This window comes from Coffea eugenioides, chromosome 4, assembly GCF_003713205.1.
Source record: "Coffea eugenioides isolate CCC68of chromosome 4, Ceug_1.0, whole genome shotgun sequence".
Classification (NCBI taxonomy): domain Eukaryota; kingdom Viridiplantae; phylum Streptophyta; class Magnoliopsida; order Gentianales; family Rubiaceae; genus Coffea; species Coffea eugenioides.
This window is the reverse complement of record NC_040038.1, coordinates 3236112-3256652: the sequence shown is the minus strand read 5'-3', so window position 1 is coordinate 3256652 and position 20541 is coordinate 3236112. Positions and strand designations below refer to the sequence as shown.

Here is a 20541-nt window from a genome sequence, read left to right as displayed (position 1 = left end):
AGATATTTTCAGTAAGTTTGGAACATACTACAGGCGGGATGCATGCATTTCGGAAAACAACTTCAGTAAGTTTGGAAGGGAAGTTGTTTTCCATAAAATGAGTGAAAATATTTTACATAGGAAAATGTTTTCAGTAATTTTTGTGCAACCAAACACGGGAAATTAGGAAAATATTTTCTTGGAAAACATTTTCACCCGAAACAAACGGACCCTTAAATATATACATTTTCATTGTTAGATGAGAGTGTATACTGTTATGATTAGATACATGACAGAATAAAATTCAAATTTTACTTTGATGCCATATATGATGATAGTATATAAACATTAATTTAAATTTTAAAATTCAGCTCAATTTGTAGAGTTGAGAGAGACATCGTGAAAATTCTTTAATTCAACGTTTAAACTTTTTTTTTTATTTTCCTTCTCTCGAAAGGTTTGAAATTTCCCCTTGAATTGCAAAAATAACACAAAAAAGACACTGCCTAATTGCAGCAAAACAAGGGTGCCAAAATAAAATTAGCAAAAATCCAGGGATTGCCAACGTGCACAAGCGAGGACACCCACCAGAAGAATAATTGGTAAGTAGGCGGAAAATTCTCTACCCGTCAGATGATTATCGGAGGTAAGCTGCGTAGGATCTACGTGTCATATGAATCCCATGTGGGACACCTGGTGACCACTGGGGTAGATACGTGGACAGAAATGTATTAGCTCATTTATAGCTGCCGGACTACTCTTCTTCTTTTTTTTTTCCCGGGGTATTGCTCCACCAATTTAAAGTTATATATAGCTCTGGCCGTCTAGTTTCATCTTCTTCACTAGTATCACAAGTGCCGTGACGTGCGACCTTTTCTCTCTGATTATCTTTATTCATCTTTTTCCCATTTTGCTCTCCCCCTTAGCTTTATCCATTCGCTGAATTTTCGTTGATTTATGTAACAGGGTTTGTCTATTCCAATCATTTTTTCCAAGTATTCTTAAACGTGCAGGCTCCACTTGTACCGATCCTTGAATTCGTGCCGCTGGTATTGCATTTTTTTTTTAAAGGAAAATGAAGGGAAATACGGCAAATCCATTGCACTTGACATCCCTGAATCACATCTCACTTATTTGTAAATCCGTCGAGAAATCAATGGATTTTTACACCAGCGTTCTTGGGTTCGTCCCGGTTAGGAGGCCTGGATCGTTCAATTTTGATGGAGCATGGTATATCAACTTATCTCATCTTTCGCCGCGAAAGTTCTTGATCGAACTTCTTTTTTTTTTTGCTAATTTCTTGTGGGTTTTGATACGGTGCAGGTTGTTTAGTTATGGGATTGGAATACATCTATTGCAAGCCGAAAATCCGGACGACATGCCGGAGAAGACCGTAATCAATCCCAAGGATAATCATATATCTTTTCAGGTTGTTTCTCGGTCTTCGTATTGGTGCTGTGAAATCTGATGTTGTCTTGTGTTTCGGGCAGGGGTCTTAATAACGCTACTGGTGGTGCATGACTGCATCTCTGCTTTTTGCTTCAACTACTTTTACTCTGGTGTGTGTGACTGTGTGCGTGTGCGTGTGCGTGTTCTTTTATTTCGTACCATGGTTTTTCCTCTCTGTGATCTCATGAAAGCACTATGATTACGAGAAAGAGACCGTAAATGAATACCTGGATGAAGTCAAAAGTTTGATTCCAAATTGAAGGTAGTATAGACTAGTAGCATTTGGTACAGCTATTAACTAGGTTTCTCTGAAAGTGACCAGAAATTATTGATAAATTGTGCTTCTGCAATGATATGATGATAGTACCAAAGAAGGGAGAACCACTGAGCAAGGTTCAAATCTTACCTGCGCTACAAAAAAATCTAAGGGTTATGCGAAAACACTGTCTTGATCTAGTAAGTTTTATGTATCTGCTAATTTCAAATACAGTCTCTTTAGACTCCCCTCCTCTATAGTTTAGGATATATAGGTTATACAATAGTTGTCGTCGTCTCCGAAAAGAACGAAGGTTCCACTTCCCCTTTTGGGTACATATTTCAGGACTAGGAATTGAGGACGGTTTCTAAAATTCAATATAGAATTTTCTGTTAAAGAAATGTACCAAAAATAATAGGAAAAAGGAAAATGCCGTGACAGAATTATGCCGGATGTAATGCAGTTTCTTGCGTATTATCTATTCAGTTGAGGAAGTCCTGATATGGACTCTGTCAACAACGTAACCTAATAGTACTATTTACGTTACAAACTTGTACACATCCTATCATTGTCACAAAAACCAAAAACTGCACTAAATTTTGTGGGTTTCCTGCTGCTGTAGATTTTATAAACACCCCCCCCCCCCCCCACAAAAAAAAAATTGGCTTGAATCATGGGTTATGTGCAGTGTGACAGTATGGCTGCAGTGGAGAAGATGCTGGCGGAAATGGAAATCAAGTACGCGAGGCAGCGAGTGGAAGAAGGTGGGATTTATGTGGATCAGCTGTTCTTCCATGATCCAGATGGATTCATGATTGAGATATGCAACTGTGATAACCTGCCAGTGATCCCATTGGCCGGTGAGATGATCCGTTCATGCTCAAGAGTGAATCTGCAGATGATGCAAGCTCAGCAACACCTACCCGTAGTGCGACCTTAGTTACAAAGGATTAATTAGCTGAAACGTCAGATACGCGTCTACGCAGCTTCTGTGGCTGCCCGCTGGCTTTGCCTACTTGTCGTCTCTGTTAATTTGTTAGTACTACTATCACTGTACTATGTAGTCGTAGCAGGTGTTTTTCATGTGTAGCAATCAATGTTGGCTCTGGCCTGGTTAGGTTGTAATAACGACAATATCCGCCAAATGAGATGCTCATTTTGTGTGTGAGCTTGCGTCTGACGTGACTGTTGTTGGTCGTGAATTTCTGTCTCCCCCCTTTTCCCTACCGCTGTAATAGGCATCAGCAGCTACTTTCTGCTGTCAAAAGTGGGATGCACGTAAATTTCTTGTTTATCCAGCTCCCTAGATTTGTCTGGAAGTGAAAGGTCATAATCAGTGCTAGCTTAACCGATGACCCTTCAATGAAACCGAAGTTCTCTTTTACTGTATGCACCTAGTCATCTATCTGTACCTTAACCAACAACTTGTTTGGGATCGAGCTCCCAGTCAATAAATTATTGCAAGTGTTGAAGGACCTGGACTACAATCTTGTTCAAGAACTATAACTTGAATAAATAAATAAAAACTAACCCAAAACTCGTCTCAAAATTAATTGACATCGATTGAAGTGGTGTAAAATCTTTACTAGTAATTAGTCTTGGGTAACCAATGGAATTTTGTACTTGTCAAGCTTTTCTTCTGATAAAAAATTTTGGTTGGTACTATTGTGACACTTGATGCGAAGAAAGGTGAGCAATCACGCAGCTAGACTATAGCCTAAAGCAACAATTTCTATAGGATTGGTTGTTCCTCCTTTGATGGTGCGGACATTGAAGATTGACGTCGAAATGTACAATTACTATATCCACTCCCCGTTTTTGACTTGGACATGAAACAAAAGTCTTTCATAGAACAAGTCATTTGGTTTCCGTTCATTTTTTATTTAACAAAAGAGAACTGGGGCCACCCGTGCATGACCCAACTTGCAAGCTTATTATACTCCATAGCGCACACCCTGTTCTCGTTCGTTCGTAGTGAATTTGGACATGAGCGTCTCTCCTGAGGAAGGCCCAACCAGGTAGAGGAAGGCACGCCGCTATCCTGTCTTTGTCGGGGAGTACATTCATTTTCGTTAATCAAGCGTATGGTCTTTATGCGTGAATTTCTTGATCGGAATTGCGCATTCCAGGAATTTTATGATGGTGTTGATCTTTTTAACAATCTTCCATGAAGCTAAATTTCAATTAATTATCATGAAACCCAATGAGCTAAGATTAGTGTGTCTTTTTTTTATTGAAAAGTTAGTAAGTTAATATTTATATGAATGACAAAATGTAAACGCCAAGATTATATACTATAAGGGGTCATTTGGATCATGGATGAGGGAGGATGAGTAATAACTAATACGGGGACTAATTGTCCTGAGATGACTCGTCCTTTTCTGATATACTAAGGGTGTATTTGATAAAATTGAAATCTAAAAACTAAAATCTGAATTTTGAATTCATTATTGTTATGTATCAAATTTGATACATTTGAGTGTATCTTACATTAAGTGATAACTCAATAGTTTATCACTTATTTTTTAGAGCAAATTTTGTTTAGAAAATTCGGTACCACTTAATTAATTCAAATATTCTATTTTTGGTTTATCAAACACGTCTAAACATGTGAAGATTTGATCTTATTATATTTAAGTATTGAATTGAGTTATCAAACACGGTCTAAGTTTGGTTAGTATTGGATAGTTCATGGAGTAATGCATAAAAAAGTTTGATTTTGTGCAAAGCTGAAAACGAGTCGAATTAAATTGAACTTTTAGCTTTTGGCTTTTCATAAGTCAAGATCGAGCTCAACTCATTTAATCGTTTATTTACCGAGTCAAAAATTATATTCAAACTCAACTCATTAAAGTTATGCTAAAATGAACTTGAGGTCGAACTCAACTCATATGACATGAGCAAGTCAAGATCAAATGAGTTCCAACTCAAAAAAAACTTCAAATGTGCTTGAATATCTTATGCAATTTTGCAACTCAAAAAAGTTAACCAATTTAATTAGTCTATTGAATGAGAAAATTTTCACCAAGTATAAGAAAATTCCTAATTCTTTAAACAAAGTAAAATCCGAAACAATCGAGACAAGTTAAATCTTCATAATCACCCAAAAAAAAAAAGAAATACTAATTTGAATATACGTACAAATGAGATTAAACGAACTATTCGTGAGCTGAGTTCAATTAGAAAACAAGCCTGATTTAATGTTCAAATTTGACTCGTTTAGATAAACGAACGAGCTAAACAGAGTTGAACTCACAAGCTAGCTCGATTCTTTAACAACTCTAATTTTGTTGTTGAAAAGTTTTGATTTGATATAAACACGTACTTACCAAAATTAGTTCAAAATGATTACTAATTCAGGATAAATAATAACAGGTCCGGAATATTTATCCCATTAAGACGGGATTATTTTAGTTAACCAGGATGCTAATCCACACACAAAAACAACCAAATCAGGGACAACATGGGATTGCTCGTCTTATTTTATGTCATGCAATATAAGTATGGGGATGAACCAAATGGACCTTACTTAAACTGATAGTTAAGGGGATTATAGAATGGACTCCGACCCAAAAAACTATAAAATGGACTAAAACCAACACTAGCCATGCAAACGAGGCTTCCTAATGGAGCCGTCCAACATGGCTCGTCCAACCAGTGTCCACCTAGGGAGCTGGCATCTTTTCCGGCCTTTCTTTGTTTGTCCATCTCATAAGTCATAAGCGGGATTTCAACTAAATTTACGATGTGCATCATTTTACTCCCTAATTCTAACAACAAACAAACAGTTTGAATTAATAGATATTTCCTATGATTAAGAGAATCTTTAGGTGTTCGATTTTTTTTCAGAGAATTACAATTACTTTACAAAAGTTTTTTCAAAGGAAGTGTAATAATTATAATTGTGCGTGTTTACACGTTAAGTTATGACATAATATGAGCATATTAACAGCATCGCTAGAAATATCATATTCATAATTACTCGGGCATCTGGCAAAGAGTTGCTTATTATTAAGATACAAAATAAGCAATCATAGTCTCAAACAATCCCAAATATAAATTCCCCGTATAACATGTCTTATATATTATGAGTAGATGCACAGCACAAATCAAATTTTTTCAAGGGACACAAAAATTGACAGTGGATCAATGGAAGAGATAATTGAAAAGAATAAGGTGGGGGGCTATGCTCTATGCTGATCAATGATAATCGACACTTAAATCATGTGCCCCTTTTGAGCATTTGTTCATAGTTCTCAATGGACTCAAGCCTCTGAAGGAGCAGCTGCTGCCTGAACTTGTTGATGAATGCCTCGGCGCTCGCATTTATATCCTCCGTTGGCTCTCTCTCCAGTAACCTTTTGCCGTTTGGCTCCGCTACTCTCCTCATCGGACCATGACCGGCCTTCGCTGTATTTGGCTTCTCTTCTTTATTATCAGCTTCCTCGACTGCTTTTGGCCTCTGAAGGTAGAGGGTTGCTCTGGAGCTCTCCATTTCTTTAAGCTTCTTTGGAGTTCTTGATATCCTACGGTTGGTTATCTCTTTACTTGTTCCGTTGAGATTATCGTCAATTGCCCATATTTATAGAGATAATGAAGATTGGTGCACTGGTGACTTAAGCCGCTTTTGTCATCATAGTCAATTAGATTATGGGAGATGATTCCGCGTCATAGACATGTAGACTAGTCTATCACGAAGGTACAGCTGTGGAAGGTTGGTGATGACTTCAAAAAAACTGCATGAAAAGTCAAAATTAGGCTTCGTTTCTTGGAAGCACCAAAAATCAAAAGATAAAAACCGGAAAATAGTGAAAAAGTTTTTAACTTAGCCTCTACTTGTAGTATGAGAGAAAATTCTATTTACATGAGTCAGTTCACTATTATGTCGCGTTACCAAAAATAATTTCTTAGCATATCAATTATGATAATTCAACGGATATGAAGGGCAGTTCGCATGCTAGAACCCAAGAAAGTGTAAAGGTCTTCCTATATCACGATTACTTGTTAATGCATATGTGTTGTAATTCTAATGGTGTTATCATAAAATGAAGATCAATCTTATATATGTTGGCCACGTATATATCCTATCCCTTTGGATGCACATCAATTAATTTAAATTTAAAATTTATTTTTGTATACATATAACATGCATTCATAGGTGCCAATATAAAAATTTTTTTTTTTGACTATAATGATAACATCTGTATAACATAATCTATTCTATTTTATAGAAAAGAAGAGTTTAAAAAAACTGTATAAAATATTAGCAGATTTATGAACTTAATTAGACTAAAGGTGTGTTGTGTCATTTCTTTTAAATTTTTTTTACCGTAAAAAGATTTAAACCTCCGTGACTTACAGCTACGGCCCAAAGAGGCACTTAATTCATTTTTGGTGGCTATGGAGCCAAAACTGGGTGGTTCAGATGTGCTGATATAATTCATGAAAATAATCATCATATTTGGACATGTTTCTCTTTTCGCGCGTGAGGACGGGCCAACAAGCGACCAAAGATTGGAGGGCACCCCGAAAGCCGCTCCCAGAGCGCTTTTGAAGACTCGAAAGAAAGACTTGAAACGACGCGCACGAACGTGCCTCTGAAATTCTCAACTTTGGAAGCGTACGGCTTAAGGAGTGGCATAGTCATCCACCGACAATTGGGCACCATTTTCTCTCTAGTCAAGCTGTGCTGCATGCGTACTTTTCCTTTGAGTGCAAGAGATGTCTTTTTGTTGCATAATTGGAATTGAGACTGTTGATTGACATGTTACAGCTAGAACAACTGGTCCTTACCTAATAACGATGTCTAAATCAATGATTAGGATGAGTGATTAAGACCGCAAAATCCAACTGTAAATTGCAATTTTTCTCAAAATTTTTTTTTTTTTTATAAATACATTTCTCAAATAACCTTTTACGTCACATATATTAAATCACTAGTATATTTTTCTATAAAATTTTGAGAAAATAGCAATCTCAACTGGCTCTTAAATATCAAGGTATCAATAGATGCCAATGCTAGTATTAGATAGAGTTTAGATTGAGCATTAAAGAAGAGGATGGGCAATGGTATATCTACAGCTGCCTGAATGGCGGCCGATGCCTAAATAGAGCTTGTTAGGTACGCTCCTCATTACGCGATAGCTCTCCAATTGATGTTTCCAGAAAATGGGGCAAAGGAAATGGACATACTGCAGATTGCAAATGCTTTGACTTCCATTAAAAGATCCATTGTGGGCATTGGGATGACAGGCTGTCATAAACAAGTGATACCCTAAATGAATGATCAATTAAGCATTTGCTATGTGGTCCCTTATATTAATGTCCTTTGGGCCGTTTTTTGATGACTCTCTGAGTGTTAATATAATTGTGTGCGTGTGTTCTTGGCTTCTTGTGAGAAGAAAAAAATTAAGCAATTCTTCTCCTAACAGGGAAGGGGAAGATAAGTTGAAACAAGAATTAGGATGACAAGAGTCAATTTGAAAAAGCTTAGAGCCTAGGCACTGAACCATATCAGATTATCAAGTAACGATTTGTAGTTTTGTAGAATAAAACTACGTAGAACCTGCATTATTCACAGTAAGCAAGTGATAAGTGCATTACGATTATTGGTCTACAATCTACACATGGACGTGTCTATGACAGTCATGCATTTGATCTTCCTTTTAGCCTAATTTTGTCCTTTGTCTAATGATTGTTGCCAAACCTTTTAACGTTCCGCGATTTATAGGTCAGTCATAGATCCCCCGTTCATTATTCCAACACTGCCAGTTTGGAGGACTTGCCAAACTATGCAATTTGACTCGAAATTTTCTAGAAGTCAACCGAAAGATCTAGCTTCTATGTTGTGGTCACATATGAGTCACAGAAATTTTTGGGTTAGATGTTGATGCCAAAAGTTAGATGTAGATCATTACCACCTCATAGGTTGATAGTAAATTAGTAACTGCACAAGTGACGAATCGCGGGTATTTAGAAGAAATTTTTTTTTGTCCGTAACGGCACATCTAACCCACTCCTACTCCTAAGGAGGGGGGAGCCTACTTTATGAAATGGTCCAACTGAGTCGGAGGAAGATGTAGACTGAACCACCATCAGACCAGACGAGTGCACCATGCACCTGTATGGATTTCAATCCAATAGTAGTCTTTTTTTTTTGTCTTTAGTTGTTTGTTGGGAGGCTCACTACTGACGATCACCTTTACAGAATATATTGTCAGTAGTGTGAGTGTATATAAGATTAATTCAAAATTAATCACCAATCCTAACTTTTTGTTGAACATAATTCTTTTAAGAATTTCGTTTTTGAGAATTGCACAGTAGTACATTTCTTTCAGATCAAGTTTGAATACAGCTGTTAGTTATTTTGGGCTTAGCCTGCATAAGTAAGCCCATAAAGTAATGAGTGCACTTTAGCCTATTGTGACATCCTTCCTCCATCAGATCAAAGATGCTAATCTTTTTTGATTTAATGGAGGCTCCAGATTTTACAAGTGAAACGGAAAAGGGCAGAGTTTGAGAATCGTTCAATTAAGATGCATCTTGGGAACCAAAAATCCTAATCTAATCGCAACAATGCAGTTGGTTTCATCAGCAGCAGCTGGCCAACCTAAAAACAAAGAAAAAGAACCTCTTGTGACCTTCACCATTCACTTGGGCCTTGGCGACCAAATATCTGAAGTCAGAAGCCTTATCAGATGATATGGGTCTTATGAGGCCCAATCACTCATTATTTTCCTGGTCCGTAGCCCAAGAGCGGTATCATGATCAAATGGAATCGGTTGAGAACCCAGAAAACAATTACGGATTTCATTAATTTTGCAGAATGGAAGGCGTTCAACGGTTCACTCACCGCCTCTTTCCCGTGCCCATAGTAGCACAAAAATGCCTCCAGAAAACCTTCACCAAAACCCCATTGACGACGACCCGCCTAGCATTAACTTTTCGGAAACCCATTTTCACAAACCGGTCCATTCACCAGGAACCCACATTGTGCAGCAACTTAATAACATCAGCATCCATTAAAACTTACAGTCGCAGCAGCTCTTCTACTTCCGCTCAGGCCGGTTGGTTTCTGGGTTTGACGGAAAAGAAGCAGGTCTTGCCAGAAATTGTGAAAGCCGGTGACCCGGTTCTTCATGAACCCGCCCAGGAAGTCAGACCCGACGAAATTGGGTCGGAAAGGATCCAGAAGATCATTGAGGATATGGTTAAAGTCATGAGGAAGGCTCCTGGGGTTGGCCTTGCTGCTCCCCAGATTGGAATTCCATTAAAGGTCTGTTTATTTCTAGCAAAACCTTTTTGTTTTTTCGTTTTTTTGATCCAGCTGAAGCAGGCTTTTTTAACATTGTCAGGTTTATGATTGTTTTTATTAACAGATAATTGTATTGGAAGATACTAAAGAGTATATAAGTTATGCTCCTAAGGATGACATTAAAGCACAAGACAGGCGGCCCTTTGAACTTTTGGTATTGTACTGAATAGTAGAAGTGAATTGATTTTGGCTGTTGGAATTGGACTAGTGCTAAACTGTTAATCGTGGTTGTTTTGATGCAGGTTATTATTAATCCAAAGCTTAAAAAGAAGGGGAAAAAAGCTGCATTATTTTTTGAAGGCTGTTTAAGGTATAATTAACCATCTAGTTTTGTTGCATTGTGTTTTACAGTATGTCTGTTGCATTTGCGATTTCGTTGGCTTTTTTGTTTCTGCTCGTTGAGGAAACATTTATCTGATTTGTTTAAGTCTCAAGCTAGCGAATTTCAGACATCCTGTCATCATGCGGAAATCCGTCATGAACATACCTGGATGATCTGGGATCATAATTCATTTTAGCAATGTTTTATGATACATCTGCTGATTAGTTAATGCTTTTGAAGATAGTCGCTGAATTGGGTTTTTCGAAATAGACTAGAAAGTGCACCTGAGATTCAATTGTTTTAGCTTAAAACAACTTTTTCAAATACTAATGATTTACATGAATTTCCTAGTTTTTCTCAATTTCGTACTTAAAAGATGAGATGAGATGAATCGAGCTGAACTGAGGTGCATTGTTGGAAATTAAATATGCTTTGACAGTATGAGATTTTCCTGGCCATTTTCTTCTCATAACATCGCTGAAGGGCCACATGGTCACATTTTTTCTAGGCTAGGCGCTTATTCAGTTGCATATCATACCTGAGGGTTTGAAACAAAACCGGAACAAATTTCTGAAAACCTGTTTGTGAACTTGTTACTAGATGTGGAAAGTAACACTTTTGACTTGTTTATACTTGCATACATGGTATAAAAAATGCTAAAGATTACACACCCTCCTGGTTTACTTTTTAGTTAGCAGCTGTGCCCATAAGATGTGGAGTCTTAAACTTTAGCACACAAAAGTGAGAGTTCCTTTAAGCATCTTGTAGCCCTTTTGACCACATGTTGATGACTCTTCTTTCTTTCATACAAAAACCTATTTTTGCACATTGTATGTGTTTTATTCAAGAACTCTTTGATTTGAGCTCATAATCAATCAAAGAGTTTTCAACATTCATTCACTTGCACAGCAAATCTTCATGGATGAACATCATCACAGTGGATCTTATTTTCCGGTTTTCTGATTTTATGGTTTTGCAGTGTTGACGGATTCAGAGCTGTTGTGGAACGTTGCCTAGAGGTAGAAGTTACAGGATTGAATCAAGCTGGCCAACCAATCAAAATTGATGCTTCAGGCTGGCAAGCTCGAATTTTGCAGCATGAGTGTGACCATCTAGATGGTACTCTGTATGTCGACAAGATGGTTCCAAGAACGTTTAGAACTGTAGAAAACTTGGACCTGCCACTTGCTAATGGATGTCCAAAATTGGGCGTGCGCTTGCTCTCTTAGTTAAATGCTTCTGTAGATTCTTTTTTAGTTTTCATCTGTTATCTTGGATAAAGTGGTTCAGAGTTAAGAGTTGATTCATCTATTACCGCTTACCTGTAGAATGAGATTTTATGTACTCCCGTGAAGTTTTGGAAATAGTAATACTGAGATGTTAAACATGGGTTTTCAGCTGCTGTTGCACGATATGCTTGACAGCAACTTTGGCAGTTAGGGGGGAAGAGTATGGCTTGGAGAAGAGGGATTTAGACAATTTACTGTACAAAAATATAAAATGCATTTACGATGTATAGAGTGCATTGATGAATAAAGGGTCTTTCTGTATGAAAAGAATACACACGCATTTGGAAGGCAATTCTAAAACCTATTGGCATTTGTAAACTGACTTCATCTTCTTCCTGCTTTAGACATCTGATTATATTGTACTAAAAGACATGTTATGGCACTCCTTTAAGCGGCATTAAGTGAACCAACATACTATAATACTAGCTCCATCCCCAAACTTTACGTTTGGAGAATGGTAAACATCCTCAGATGGACTGGATTGAGCCAGACTCAGCCTGCTGCTGAATGATGCGATTATTGCAGGAAGATAACAAGCAAGAAGGGGGATATACAAGACCTGAGCTCGAGCCATAAGCTTGCCAGCAAAATGATGTAGTTATTTCACCAGTGTATGAAGTGAGTTGGACATCTTCAAGATATAACATTCTACATGGAGAGCTGTCACTACATGCAAATGATACTGCTGTCTCCGTCGCTGAAGTTCCTTTTATACCAACAAATGATATCTTGTTGATGCTAACCGCTGAAGTCTGCACAATGGATTTTAAAGTCCTTGAGCCTAGAATGGTAACGCATAGTACAGATGACAACACATATAGACTACGACTGAAATTACAGGTAAAGGCAAGCCTGTCAATTAAAAAATTAGGTAAAGAGTATCTTACTTGGAAGCATGCTACTAAATGAAGGGCAGATTTTATCCCAACAAAGCACATATCTACTCTATAAAGTTCCTTGATGATAGGGTCAAGGGAGTCAGCATTTAGTTCCATGGATATGTACTACATTAAATAAATAAATGTAGACATGCACTTTCGATGTGTAATAATTTCAGCATTTTATATATTAAAAATATTTATTCTACTGTGGCTATCAAAAGCTAGAAAAATCACAATCAGGCATATGATTGCAAAGCTTGATGAACTCATTCGCTGATGCAAAGGAACAAAGGGTTAGAGCACATAGAGAGAGAGAGATCTACACTCTAGACATGGTGCATGGGCATTGACATTTAAAGTTATTATCTTAATCACATTCAGAATTATGATTATCGTTTTACCATCAAGCTCAAGCTTTTGATAGATCTCTTACCTGATTTGCACAGGGCACAAAAGAGTCGCAGTAGTATTGATTTATTATGATAGGATTCGAAACATTTTCCATCCACACATTCTGAAAAGTAATCCCACTTGCAAAACCACTGCCTCCCTAATATTGAAAGACGGGTCAAAGGAAAATGAGATTAGGTACTCAGGAAAGATCTAATTCTAGTAAAAGCAAATCATGTCAAATGTTAGTGAAAGAAAAATCGACTCGTTGTGGGTTACTAATAGTAATATCATTCTCCATAACAACTGCTCAGTTGCATGGAAAATGAATCAGATACAGAACTTGAAAGGAAGATTACCTGCCATGTTTTGATCCTTACACCATTCTCAGTATTCATCAGATTTGCTCCATTAACTTTGATGTCATGCACCTGGTCCCGTGAATTTGATTTCCCCAAGCTTCCAATACTACGAAACAGTTATTATTTCTAGAGGTTCTGCTGGTAGCATGGTTCCAAGTAACAATCAAGAGCTTATTACCTTATACCATGCCCGGGTCCACAGGTAATCCCTTCAACAAGAATTTTTGAAGAATTGCTGACAATGGATATGCAGTCATCTCCTAAAAAAATATAGGGATACTTTTAAGAAGAATGGTATCTGCTGCAGAATTTTAACTCAGAACAGCTTCATTCTCAGCTCAAAGAGCATAAGATCTTTAGTAGGAGAAAAGTACAAAAGAAAGAAAACGTCTCTTTCTCTTAATACAATAGTCTCAAACCACTTTAGCATTTTGAGTGAGTAGTCCTCACATCGTCAATCTTAGGAGTTCAAAAATTGCAACGAAACTACAACATTTCACTACTAGTATAGAGTTAGCATTATGCAAATGAGTGTGCAAAATCAGATAGTTGAATTATTTATTGTACTCCAGGGCTATCATTATTGAGATGAAACAACCTTTACCTTGAATTAACCAGTTTCATGTCTGATCTACAGAGTAACTGAATTAAATGAGCAAGTTGAATTATATTTAACCATCACTTCCTACAGAAGTAGAGTTGCAAGATTGAAAATTAATGTAAATAAGGGATTATATGATCAGCATTCAACCTACAGTAGACCCCCTAGCTACTTTAAGACTGTGATTCCAGCATATTAGCTCAGAAAGTAAGTTGGTTTCATTTTACTATATATATATATACAAGGATAACGATAGCTATCTTGATTTTATTGATCTATTTAAATCTCTGCAATTTTTGAGGATGAAGCCAACATATATCCTACACCAATATTCCTCTGACTTGCATGAAATTTCTGGACAACTTTGACCCCAGAAACTATGAATTCATCTCCTAAAAGATTTGACCTAGCCTTTCAAAGTCTTTTGCATTTAGAGATGACAATAACAAATCTAGTCTGGAAATGATTGGAATGTCATAGATCTACAATGAGACCAATTGGTCCAACTTAACTCTCAGTGCCACTAGTTTCAAATTTTTTTGTGGTGTAAAGTATACATCACCCAAAAAACTGCAAGATGGCATACAAGCATCAAGTGTCAATAACAAGCAAGAATGCTTTCTTCTTCTTTCTTTCTTTCTTCTATTTTTTTTTATGGGAGTGGGATTTTTTTTTAACAAATCCTAACATGTAGCCAGAGTACTAAGACAGCCAACAAACCTGTTCTTATAATGCAATCCTTAACTTCAACATTCTTTGATGCACTAATGTGAATTCCATCTGTATTGGGGCTATGTGCAGGCGCGGAGATTCTGAGATAGGATACCACAATCTGTTTAGAACCAGTAAATGCCATGTGCATCTGCTGACTGTTAATTGACATAATGTTCCTCACGATCAAATTCTTGCATCTGTGGAATGTTATGGCCTGCATTGTTAATTATAGAACTCATTAAGGAAAAATGTTCTCCAAGCTGTCCTCATTCCGCTAGCCTAAACTAGCCATTCGCTTGTCCACCTTTACTTTCAAGAGCCCCTTCCACCCTGGGATTCTAGTTTTTCAAAGAAATTCCTTCACTACGTTATTGTAATTCATATTAGGTTGTGCATGAGAATAGCCTGCCATAGATTTACTCCTCGCCAGTGCCCCCAAAAGTACATAGACAATATCTATCAAAGAGAAACTACCAAATTAGGTATGTATTCAGTGAGAGAATAAAGATAAAGAGGGCATGGAGAACAAAGGTCTGCTAACCTTTGGAGCACGTCGACAGGGCTGCCATATATAAACACATCTTACATCAGAAACTTGCAATTTTGAAAGGAAAAGAAAATGAAAAGAGACATATTAGGAATATTAGAGTAACGCAATGGTATACATTTGTGTGATTAATCTTGCAAGATCGAGCCCACCATTCCTTGCCACTCCCATCAACCGTCCCTCCACCTTCCACTGTGAGGTAATTCACCCCATGAAAGTAAAGCCACTTATTAGGATCCAAGCCGTCCCAAACATCCGGATCCCTGGGTGCTACAATCGTACCAGAAATCTAGGCATATAGTACAATGCAACCAATTTGAACAGTATGAGTGCTATTTAACTGCCTGACAACATATTGAACCCTGCAATGCGTTTTTTGATAACCTCTATAAAGAAATTGTATCCAGCTCTTACCCATAAAGTCAAACCTGATCTGCAAGGCCCGGAAAAATCAATTGGTCGAACCAGAAACTTTTTTCCAGCAGGGACTACAATTTTTGCTTCAGATGACAAAGAACATGCTATCTTCCATGCCTTTTGAAAAGCCTTAGCCCAAAAAGAGTAATTATTGAACAAATCCAGAAGATAAATCATCACGATGAGGTTCATCATAGTAGACACCAATACTCTTCTGTCGAGGCAAAGTTAAAACACTACAAACCTTTTACATCTTTGAGGAAGTCACTTAGACAGGATAAAGGAACTGACAAGCCTGGTTTAGAAAATTTTGATTTTAACAGATTGAAGGAAAGATAAGTCCTCTTCCTATTACCAAAAGTTTTGATTTCAGGTTCAGGTACCAAACAGAATCAGCAAAATTTCCTAGATGAAATTAGTAAAGGCATGAACAGAAATTGAAAAAATCATGTTTACAGTCACATCCATAATCCTTGTCATGCCTAGTAGTATTTATAAGTGGTAACCATTTTTCTTTCTTTACCGGGCACTAACCATTCACTTTTCACATTTCCAAAATCAGGATTGAGACCTTGACCCAGAAGATGAGAACTTGGATATCCCCATTTGTAGAGCTGAAAATGCACCTCAAAAGAAAACGAAGTTATAGCATGAACTATTATTGAGATAAAGCGACCAGGAAACCAGCCGAGTTGCATCCAAAAAAAGGTCATTTTTACTTTATTTTCTCTGTTAAGTACTGCAGAAAGAAAAATGCTCTAAGCAGCATAGCAACTGTTCATGAAAGCAACAATGAACACACATAAAGCTCAAAATAATCAATCACCTTAACCAAATTAGCATTAATCACAGCTGAACACAATCATAACAAACTTAAATTGAACAGGTGGCACGGAAAAATAATAACAACACAGTGATACCTTAGTGTCATCACTCATCCCATTTCCTCTGGCCCCAAAATCATGAATGTAGAGTACAGTGCTGGAGTTCGAAACATACTGAGACGTTCTTGAACCTGGGAGCTGGATTGGAGGGTCAAACTTAACCCCACTTACATTTGTGAAATTCAAGAAGAGGAATATAATGCTAGCTCTCTGCACAAAACACAGAGAAATGCTGGAAATAATTGCAGTAGAATGAGAAGAAAAACAAACAAAAGGGGAAGATCTCAGCTTTCCCATCCACCCCGGTGCCCGTGGGAAATGCGTGGGTGGGCTTTCTCCCGCCTAGTTAATATTCTTACAAGTGCCACGTCGTGTTGGATTTGGCTGCTTTTTTGCAGGGGGTGAGAAGTTTCCTCTGCAGTACGACGACATCTTATAGGCTTGCCTCGTGGACGTTTTAGAACATCTCAGAGGCTTATAATGCAGTAGTTCGAATTTTACACTTTCTGTTAAACCAAGTTCGAAGATCTCTCTCACAAAGAAATTTTGTTATTGCCATCTAATTGTTCTAACTATTGTTTTCAACATTAGAATTTAGTAAATCTAATTTAATTAACCCAAGAATTTTAATTACTAATATAATGATTTTGTTTCGCGATGTAGGGCTAGTTTGGATTGCTATTTTTTAAATTTTTCAGTTTGGATTGTTATTTTTTTAATATATTTTTTAAATATTTATAAAAAATAATTATTATAACGATATGATATATGTGAAATAAAAAAAATATTTTAAAATGCACCAAAAGAACATTTTAAAAACTTTTCACAAAAATTGTTATGTGCTTAATATTATTGTATATTCAAATTTTGAGGGTGCCGTGACGTAAAATGCAATCAATTGTTTATATTCTTTTAATGAATCAATTACTCATTACACTATAACGGGTCAAACTATATTGGGCTGTGAGAACTTGGGCCTAAACGGATCCAATTTCATTATTATAGCGCATACTTCTGGCAGCCTACAACCAAAGGTTTTCAACTCGTTTAAAATCACATTTTGTCAGATGACTTGACTCGGAAGAAAAGCTCTCCAACTTTACCTGTTTCAGATTGTAGAGCTGTAATCGAATCGAACTGTTTGGGAGCAACTCTGTCAAAAGCTTGATTTGAACTCGATCAACCCGAATTCAAGTTGAGTTGGAGTGCCTCAATAAGTCAAGCAAGTTGAGTTCGAGTATCCAAAAGTAATGCTCGAAAACTCGTCGAGATTTATCGTGCTTTTTAATTTTAATTCTTTAATATATTATTATTATAAAATTACCCTTATACCCAATGAAATGTTTTAGGTCGTATGAAAATTTTTAAAGGACGATAATAACTTTTCGCTCAAAAATTATCAAGATAATGAAATTTTCTAACTCGAGCTTGATCGAGCTTAATAAGACTTGCATTGACTCGAGCTCATGCGAGTTCGAGCATCCTTCTTGCATGTCGAGTCAAGCTCGAGTATGGTAATATTCGAACTCGATTCGACTCGATTACATCCCTATATTGTATTCCTTAATTTTTTGGGGGACAATTGAGTTAGTTAGTAAAGTGGAAAGAATTACAAATTGAAGATTTTCGATTCAAGATCTTTCGCGTACACCAAAAGAAATTCTTGGAAGCATAATACCTATCCTTTTCTGAATCTCCAATGCGACTTGGGATTTGTACAGATGGTGTTTGTTGAGTATTTATTGAAAACTTATGGTAACTTATTGTAGTTGTTTTAAAATATATACATATATATATTGTACTTGTTTGTTCGAAACACTACAAGCATCTACTGTATTTTTTTCATCTCTCCCTCTCCACCACTCGCCATCCTACATCCTACCCACCTCCATCACCCGTAACCTATTTAAAATTTTTATTTTTGGTATTTACATAAAATTTGTGACTGCTTTATGTAGATGGTGTTTCAAACAAACTTTTTTTTTAACAAACCAAAAGCAGGCCATCCAACACGGACCTGAAGTTATTTGGATGCTAATTTGGCTCGGTAAACTTTTTTTTTAGGGCATCGTACTTCCTTTCCCTCTCCGGAAAATTGCTTTCGATTTAGTTTAGAAGCTTAACATGTTTGTAGTCACTGGTCAGTAGCAAACGGTGGCCGGATCCACCTGTGAGCTGTGCACTAATTTGTTCTTGGCATTGGCTTACAAGTATTAACTAACGCTTATCTATGCGTGATGTAGAAAACTCCGGAGAATAATATGTAATGTAGCTAATAATACACACATGGATGGATTATTGATACTCATCGAAGATGATGTTGGGGGCAATATATTGTTCTTGCCCGCTAATGAGACGGAGATATATGTGGCAGTTGTCCAAAAATTCTGATGAATGATTTGTTTTAGTTTGAGGTTGTTAACATCGTACCAGACACCAACATCTTACAAGTTTCATTCGTTTAAGAAATAATTAGAAAGAAGAGCCCATGAAGAAAAAAGAAAAGATATATATCTAGTTAGAATCTAAGTGACCATTGTTGAACCAGAAAAGATGCTAAGATCCTTATTCACTACCTATAATTTCCTTCCTGCCGTGATTTCTTGTAACAATGAGAATGAGAATATTGGATTTTGGTTTGCAAAATAACAATCGGCCATATCTCTGAAAATGTCAACTGCTATCATAATTGGAGTTTGATTTGCACCTACTTGCACGGCAACATATTATTCGCAATCTTTGGTGGTCAAAAACGGATTATGTAGTAATATGACTGACTTTCAAGTTGTTTCGTAGACTTCATGGATGCGTGTTTTATCGACCTTATTATTTTAGCTAGCCTTTTAAGGCTACATCTTACCAGGATCATCGTCATTCATAATTGGACGAGAGAATGACTATGTATAACGTTGATATTACTTCCTGCACCTGGGGTAGGATTGATGCAAGAATATCAATTATTTGAGATTGAATTCAGACCTTACACCATTAGGAGCCAATAACTTGTCATCCTGCGTTGATAGGATTATCATTATTATTATTTCTTGGGTGCATATATCGTTTTTCACCGAAAGTGATTGAACCCAAATGCACAGATGATGATGATAGGCAGGGCAGATGAGGTTTTGTTGCCCTCATTCTTTCTATCCTTTTGTTGCCCTCATATATATATATACATATATGGTTTCTGATTTGATCGATGCAAATTGTATGGAGTGGGTGTAAAGATTAAAGAGTGATTATGTGGGCGTATATTTTTTACGTGCATCAGATTTTGCATGGTCATCGTGGGCAATTCTCTTTGATGCCACACAAGCTAAGAGTCCGAAACTTGTTCAGGCGAAAGCAATTGTAAACGATCGGGAACAAACCTCATTCATTCGCAATTAATATGGACTTGTCGAGAAGAAGGAAGGATATCTGAAATGAACAGAAATACTAGTGCTTCTTCTCAACTTGCAAGTCATGACTTGTTCAACTATAAAATAAGCAAAGATGGAGAAACACCAAACCAATTTTGCGTTGCTTTCCGTGTATGGATAATGTTAGTAGTATATTTGAGCAACTAATTAGAAAGTGTCAGCTATCCATACTTCTAAAGATGCTGTTGCTGATTCTTGAGAAATTGGTAAGTAATGACAATGACTCCACTTAATTGGGTTTTTCAGATTTTCTTAGTTTTCTAACTTGAAAAGGGCGGATAATGATGGGTTTTTGCCTAGCAGACACTCATACTGCACCAAAAACGTTTCTTACGAGTTAAGACTCTTTCCACCCAGTAACGATTCTTTCTACTATTTTATACCCCATGTACAAATAAAGAGCAGAATAGATGCTGCAGCTAGCTACATGGAAAGAAATGATCAGAAGAGCTGTTCTCTTTTCCAATGATGGCCCTGTGAGATTGTTGTAATTCAAGGACAGATTCAGACGCTGCCCTAATGGGTTATTCTAGTAACGCCTTGTTTTGGGCCTTTTATTTCTCGAGTTTAATTTTGGTGGCTAATTACACTGGAAAGGTAGACAGGATTAATGAACTTTTGTTGCTACACCTTTCTCTTTTCAAAAAAAAAAAAAAATTTGCTTTTGGGTCATGGCTCCTCATGTGATTCATGGGCTTTCTGAAGTTGGTCTGA

At 36.9% G+C, this 20541-nt stretch overlaps 3 protein-coding genes across 3 annotated transcripts; 2 read left to right on the top strand and 1 right to left on the bottom strand.

Annotated features, from left to right (window-relative positions):
* The first annotated feature begins 777 nt into the window (after positions 1 to 777).
* Positions 778 to 2864, top strand: LOC113768442. Its single transcript, XM_027312793.1, has 3 exons — positions 778 to 1209; positions 1303 to 1408; positions 2373 to 2864. Exons 1-3 carry the CDS (start codon positions 1055 to 1057, stop codon positions 2622 to 2624), a joined length of 513 nt encoding a protein of 170 aa, XP_027168594.1. The 5' UTR covers positions 778 to 1054; the 3' UTR covers positions 2625 to 2864.
* Positions 2865 to 9506: 6642 nt separating this feature from the next.
* On the top strand, positions 9507 to 11717 carry LOC113768578 (peptide deformylase 1A, chloroplastic). Its single transcript, XM_027312995.1, has 4 exons — positions 9507 to 9959; positions 10063 to 10152; positions 10241 to 10308; positions 11300 to 11717. Exons 1-4 carry the CDS (start codon positions 9510 to 9512, stop codon positions 11547 to 11549), a joined length of 858 nt encoding a protein of 285 aa, XP_027168796.1. The 5' UTR covers positions 9507 to 9509; the 3' UTR covers positions 11550 to 11717.
* Positions 11718 to 11804: 87 nt separating this feature from the next.
* LOC113768577 (probable polygalacturonase At1g80170) lies at positions 11805 to 16824 on the bottom strand. Its single transcript, XM_027312994.1, has 9 exons — positions 16442 to 16824; positions 15519 to 15650; positions 15223 to 15393; positions 15099 to 15119; positions 14564 to 14771; positions 13421 to 13502; positions 13240 to 13348; positions 12924 to 13040; positions 11805 to 12361 (listed from the first exon to the last, which is right to left on the bottom strand). The coding sequence occupies exons 1-9, from the start codon at positions 16700 to 16702 to the stop codon at positions 12077 to 12079; spliced, it is 1386 nt and encodes a 461-aa protein (XP_027168795.1). The 5' UTR covers positions 16703 to 16824; the 3' UTR covers positions 11805 to 12076.
* Between the last annotated feature and the right edge of the window lie 3717 nt (positions 16825 to 20541).